At 35.0% G+C, this 6,797-nt stretch overlaps 1 protein-coding gene across 1 annotated transcript; it reads right to left on the minus strand.

Moving 5' to 3' along the window:
• Positions 1-1,330: 1,330 nt before the first annotated feature.
• On the minus strand, positions 1,331-6,114 carry LOC102205493 (G-protein coupled receptor 64-like). The gene is made up of 7 exons (XM_005726434.1): positions 6,058-6,114; positions 4,626-4,751; positions 4,438-4,483; positions 4,176-4,270; positions 2,211-2,326; positions 1,612-1,880; positions 1,331-1,425 (listed from the first exon to the last, which is right to left on the minus strand). Exons 1-7 carry the CDS (start codon positions 6,100-6,102, stop codon positions 1,331-1,333), a joined length of 792 nt encoding a protein of 263 aa, XP_005726491.1. The 5' UTR covers positions 6,103-6,114.
• Between the last annotated feature and the right edge of the window lie 683 nt (positions 6,115-6,797).

Here is a 6,797-nt window from a genome sequence, read left to right on the forward strand (position 1 = left end):
CTGGGCTCTTTTGTTACCATTCAGGTTATCCGTCTCTTGGACTTGTCATAAATTTTCCTCCTGCGGCCACGTCAAGGGAGGTTGGCTACAGTCGCATGGATCTTGAATTTCTGAATGTCATGTGCAACTAGTCACAGGAACATCTAGCTGCTTGGAGATGGTCTTATAGTCTTTACCTTTAACATGCTTGTCTATGATTTACTTTCTAATCTCCTGAGACAACTCTTTCTTTTGCTTCCTCTGGCCCATGTTGAGTGTGGTACACACCATGTCACCAAACAACACAGTGACAACCTGGAGTCCTATATGTAGGCACACTGACTGATTACAAGATTGTAGACACCTGCGATGGTGATTAGTGGACACACCTTGGATTAACATGTCCCTTTGGTCACATCATTTTTATTCTTTCCTAGGAGTACCATAATTTTTATCCAGGCCTGTTTCATGCATTTATATGTTAAATAACTCAGTTGAGGTTGAAAAGCAATGTTTGGCTTTCATTGGTTAAGATTTATAGATTTTTTTTATTGATAATTACTTTTGGCAAATTAAAGTTATTTCTGTGACCATTGTGAGTTTTTCTTTCATTGTCCGAAGGGTACCAACAATTTTGTCGACGTCTGTATCAAAGCAGTTGAAACTGATTAAGAACATTTAATAACTTCCTTTCCTGCTTAAGTGATCAGATCAATGATTTCACAGAATTTACTTTGACTTAAACGCTAACAGAAAGCCCATCCTACAGTCTAACCTTTAAAAGGAAGCTATGCATATTAAATAAAAATTAGTAATGGTGACGAGGGATAGTCTTCATTGTTGTTGTTAAATAGACTAATTTCTTGTTGCTTTTTGAGATTTCACAGAACATATTGACATAGAAAACATCAATTTCAATAGCAACATAAAACTGCCCGTACCTCTGTGCTTTTGCGTAGAATCAAGACACGTTTGATTGTCGCTCCAAACATAAACATGTTAAAGAGGAACACCAAGCTGAACAGTCCCACTGTAGTTCCCATCTTTACATAGTTATTGGTTATATAGCATCTAAAAAAAGGGAGTGTAGGTGATCCATGTTTTAGTCTCTTACTCTGTGAAATTAAAAAGTACATTTTGTACTTCATAGAGGTGTTATTGCAGATGATTTAGATACATGTGGTTAAATATACCAGAAACTTCTCAGTATTTTAATTTTGTCAAATTAGATGCTTGGTGAAACTGGGTTTGCTGCCTAATGTTTATGTTACATTTATGACAAAGGACTACAGTGTGAACATGCCAAGATACAGAAAGTATGATGCATATTTATTTTATGAATAAATATGAATTACATTGCAGTTTTGTTGGAGCTGTCCAGAGGGACTTGGCCATAAAAGCCTCTGTCAATGATCACCACCACTGACACAATGACTGCAGGAACACCTGAAACACAAGAACTGAACAGTTATACAATATAAAGCATCTTGAGGTGACTGTTGTTGTGATTTAGCGCTATATGAATAAAATTGAATTGAATTATTCAGATGATGATGATGATGATGATGATGATGATGATGATGATGATGATGATGATGATAAACAGCTTCATGCCTAAATTATTCCACTCACCCCATCCCACCACACTGAGTTTGAGCAGGTATCTCTTGATGTAGATGTTGAAGACTTTGACTAAGAGAAGGTAGAGGTGGAATCCCTCCAAAGCCATCCAGATGAAAGTGGCTAGCAGAGAGTAGTGAAGGGCAAGAGCCATGTATAAACAGAGCCCAGTGGAGGACACTGCTGCCGCTGCTTGATTGGGCAGGAAGTGCAGGTTGAGGAGGATAAGTGCAATCACGAGGTTGATGTGAACCCTCATAGAAACATCTTCTCTGCCTTTTCTGGCAAATACAGGAGTTGTGATTCATGGTAAGTGACAACTTTCAAGCAGATTATTTGGTCATATTTTGTTTGGAAAAAAATGGAAAATCCAGTAAGGAAGAAAGAAGGAAAGAGAATAAAGACAATACAGATGAGAAACGATGGGATTAGAGGAAAAAGATTAAAATAATGCAAAAAAAGACAAAAAGGATAATTAATTGACAAAAAGTGAGGCGAGACTGATGAGAGAAAATGCTGAAGAGTTGATGGGAGCAGGAGAGGAGGATGCTATTAGAAATAGGGAGGATTAAGTTTTGAAGGATGACATCAATCAGAAAACAGATAATTACCTATTTGTGATGAAGAGAAAAACAGTGATGACGAGGGTAAAAAGAGACAGACTGCAGCCAATCAGAGTGATGTATGTTAAAATCTCCTGGTCTTTAGGTGATGGGGAAGCAGTGACCTGTGGAGAAAATGCACTTTCACATTGTTTTGCAGCATCTCCATTGTGAGTTAAAATTCAAAACAAAAAGACACACAAAGTATAAAGAGCTGATGTAGATTAGAGAAAAATTACACAGATAAGATGGGGACAAATCAATTAAACAATGAACATTGGATGAGTACAGATGGCACTAACAGAGGAATAAAGATTACAGTCATGAGTTGTAAAGTGAGCATTTGTAGCAGGAAAAGATGACTATGTGGAGATTTTTGTTTTGGCATCTAGTGGTAGTATCAGGAATGATACAGATCAAGGGCATCTTTCTATTTTGACAGAGTATCATTTTAAGCATGCAGTAATGTTAGTATCATGAAAGTCACCCCTCATTTCTTTATATTTAGCTTAAGGGCATTGAATAATATATTTGCACCAACAAACTGATTCCCAACAAGCTTTTAGCAATTACACTATTCATGTTCCTAAACTTAATCTAACTTTCAATTTATGTTTTTTTCCTATGGGTCCCAAACCATATAGTTCTGTGACCTTGATCTACAACATACAAATGAAAAGGAAAAAAGAGATTAGGATGGGTAACAGAAGTAAAGAAAGAAAAGTACTGTAATATCGTTAAAAACACTCCAGGGTTGAAATGTTGAATTTCCAAGTTTTTCAGTAAATGCTCTATAAATCATTAAAATAATCAAAGTTAGTTTAATTTAGGACGTGATTTCTTATGATGGTTAAACTTTGAATTAAGGGACTTAGGAACAGATTAAATTCAGTGAATGTCTTCCAGTGTTGGGCAAGTTACTTTGAAAAAGTAATTAATTATAGTTACTAGTTACTTCTTCAAAAAAGTAACTGAGTTACAGTTTGCCTTTAAAAACTATTTACTTTGCCTTGTTTAGTATCATCCTTTTTAGCACAACCTAACGTGTCTGAATTTAAAGTTATGTTTTCATTTTGACATACTGTATTAACACAATTGATCTACAATCAGACAAAAAACAAAATCCGAATAGAAAAAGTTATATTTTTTACTGTAACAACCACAAACATGTTTAATGAATCGTATTTCATAAATTTAAATGCAAATATAAATTGTCAATTTTAAAATCCTATGCACAAGTTTTGCAAACAAAGTTATTTGCAGCCATTTACCTTTTACCTTGATTTTTTTATAACCATTTCAAACTATTAACATAACAATGCCACACAAATTATTTGTGCCACTCCAAATATTTCTGTCCACTACAAAGGAGAACATCACAGCCTGATACCTGCAGGTCTGACAGCAGCAGGTATATCACTCCTGTTTTCTACCTAAATCATTTTTGATTGGTCAACATGGTGCATTTTCCACCAACACGAAAGGGCAGGTTTTTTTTTTTTTTGGTAATAAGCAGAGAGTGCTTGCTAGCACTGTCCTTAGACAGTAAATGTAACAAAACTATTGATGAAAAAACGCGTATATATTAGGCTGTTAGTAATGCCGTTACTTGTAATGCCGTTATTCCCATCACTGATGTCTTCACAAAGACAGAGAAACATCTGTGTTTTTATGTTTGCCTCTCCACACACACAGTGTCACTACTGGGGAAAAAGTAACACAGAACAACTTTTTACCGAAGCATGAGAAACATATAGTTAAACTATGTCAAACTCAGCATGAACGTGTTGGATTGTTAGTAACACACCTGCCAACTCTGAAGAAGATCAAAAAATGGTTGTTAAGATAAATGAAGAGAGATTTCACATTTTACTACTGAGGTGTTTGTCAATATTTTGTTGATGAAGTATCATTTAGTCTAAAGACACATAATTCTTGAATTAGACTTTTTATAATGAATATGTTGACTCCTACCAGGAGCACAGCAAAGTATGTGAGATGGTCACAGGAACAGGTGAGATGATTTTCACCACGTGTCCATAGGGTAATGCAGCCATCCTGACTGAAATCTGATAAGTCAAACAAAGAGATCAGTTATGCATAAGATGCTATTACATCCAGGTCATATCAGCGCATCTTTGTGATTTTGAGAAAAACCACAAACAACAATGACTCCGGTTTATAAAATAAATATTCATGTTAGACACTAATGATAATGTGAAGCTTGGTTACTCACTTTTTCTTGACAAGTTAAAGAAGTGGCATAAGGCGTTTTGGGTTTCCTGTGTCACAGAAATATTACATGTTAACATGTTTTTATTACACATACCTAATTTATGTGAATTTGTTGAATATAAAATGTATTTAATAATATAATGCTAACAGGCAAAAATAGAGTAAATGATAAAATTCAGAAGCAGTTACATTTATTTTCTTGGTAAGGTTGATGGTGATGTTGACACGCTGCTGTAGTCCTGATATGTTCTTGCCCTCCACACTCAGGCCAACCAGTGCTTGATCATACACTTCATATGGGGATCCTAAAATACTCTACAATAAAACACAAATTCATCAGTTGGTTTTCACAAGAAAGATTAATCTAAGCTTTGTCTATTCTGAAATACATCTACTATTATTTGCATCATATTTAAAGGTGTTGTTGATTTTTCCCTTAGGCATAAACCTTCTTACATAAAACTGCATATTAAATTGTATTTACTGTAATCACATTTTATGCATTATTGCAAAGAGCTAAAGAGCATCTATTTCTGCACAGTTGGTTGAATGTGACACATCCTGTTTTGTAAAATATTACAGCCTGTGTGAAAGCTGAACTCTTAATATCTCCATATTTAAAAACAAAATGTAAAAAAATAATGGTAAGTGGATTCGTTCTTATATAGCAATTTTTTACTCTGAATACTTAACGTGCTTTATATTCACACTTTCATTAATAATTATTTTCATTTACACTCATTAATACTCTGATGGATACATCAGAAAGCAACTTGTGGTTACTATGTGCCCAACGATATTTGGCTCACAGACTGGAGCAGACAGGGATCAAACTGCCAACCTTAGGAGGTGACCTGCTCTACCTCCTGAGCTACAGCCACTGGCCCCGTTGTGTGTTTCTTCTTATCACTAAAATTGGAGCGGCTCCCAAAGGGGTCTTTAAATTTATAAGCTCAACATTAGAAAAGTTTAGAAACTAATGCACTGTTACTCACATCATCAGCATTTTTTAAATAAATAAATGACTGCACTATTATATCACTAAATTAAACATTAAATTAATGTTCCTGTAGTGAAAATGTTGACATATTCCACGTTTTCACCACAGTTTACTTAAACATTAGCTCATTGAGTCATAAGGTATGATGTTGAAAACAAACTTATTCTGTCATGAGGGTCCTCTATCTGCATGATTTACAAAAATTTTAAAGACAAAAAAAAAAGAAAAAAACCAAAACACACTGGATATAAAATTATTTTTAAAGGCTCTATTGGTGGAGTTTTCCTTTAATCACTAAAAGCACTGTATGTGAGCTAGTGTTTGATGGGAAAATTGCTATTAAATAGTTTTAAATAATCCTGAATACACAGCATACTAAAGGATCAGTACAAAAACAGTTTCTGCACACTAACAATACAATACAGCACCTGTGAAGTTGACTGCAAGTTCATATTTAGAGTGATCATGTTACGTCTGGCATAGCAGACGTGTGGAGTTGGAGAATATGACCCAAGATGCAACTTCTGATGAGAGTGAGCTTTATTTTATAAAGTGTGTGAAAACAAACAGAAACGGCGAGGCGAGAATACAACCTAAACTGGAAAAACTAACAAAACAAACCTGAAACCAAAAACAGAGATGCAGGGAGCCACCGAGAAAAAACATGAGACGGCGGGAGATCACACAGACGAACCAGCAACACACACGAAAACACAGGGCTTAAATACACACAGGGCAATCAGGGAATGGGAAACGCAGCTGGGATTAGTTGGACATAACGAGACAAGGGGAAGCAAAACTAGAAACACTGACAAGAAGCACAGACCTTCAAAATAAAACAGGAACTCACACATGCAAAGCCACAGACTAAGAAACACGGACTTTACACAGAGGAATACACAGGAAGAAATGACTAAACACTAAACTGAGGAAGAACAGAACCAAAATACATCACAATAATAGAAAACACAAAACGCTGGGTCAAAAGACCCAGGATCATGACAGATTATGCAAAATGGAATTCTAACAGAAGTACTCCAAAAGAATTTTTAAGAACAGCATAAAAACTTTTAAAACTGAATTTCAAATTCAATTATTTTCACACTCATAATAATTTGTTGTGTTTCTCTTACTAGTATGATGTACAGAGATCAGAGCACAGTCCATTTGAATTCCTTGGTAAAATTATATGATCGTAACATGAAAATGATGACTCTGCTGCTCTACCAGTAATACTAATAACAACAATCCACTAATTTTCATATATTTTGTTAGATTATTCTGTTATTATAGGTTACCTTATATATGTAATCAAAGTAGTTGAATTGGAATACTGCTGTAGATCATATTATACCCTTTAA

The sequence above is a fragment of the Pundamilia nyererei genome, unplaced genomic scaffold (assembly GCF_000239375.1).
Source record: "Pundamilia nyererei isolate P.nyererei 1_Seehausen unplaced genomic scaffold, PunNye1.0 scaffold00019, whole genome shotgun sequence".
Taxonomy (NCBI): domain Eukaryota; kingdom Metazoa; phylum Chordata; class Actinopteri; order Cichliformes; family Cichlidae; genus Pundamilia; species Pundamilia nyererei.

Excerpts from the sequence above, each read along its gene's own strand:
- LOC102205493 (XM_005726434.1), bottom strand. The coding sequence starts at position 6,102 with ATGTTTTTTCTCGGTGGCTCCCTGCATCTCTGTTTTTGGTTTCAG. Across the intron at positions 4,484-4,625 it reads ACCTTACCAAGAAAATAAAT|GAAACCCAAAACGCCTTATG; the intron begins GTAACTGCTTCT and ends TCTGTGACACAG. Across the intron at positions 2,327-4,175 it reads CATACTTTGCTGTGCTCCTG|GTCACTGCTTCCCCATCACC; the intron begins GTAGGAGTCAAC and ends TTTTCTCCACAG.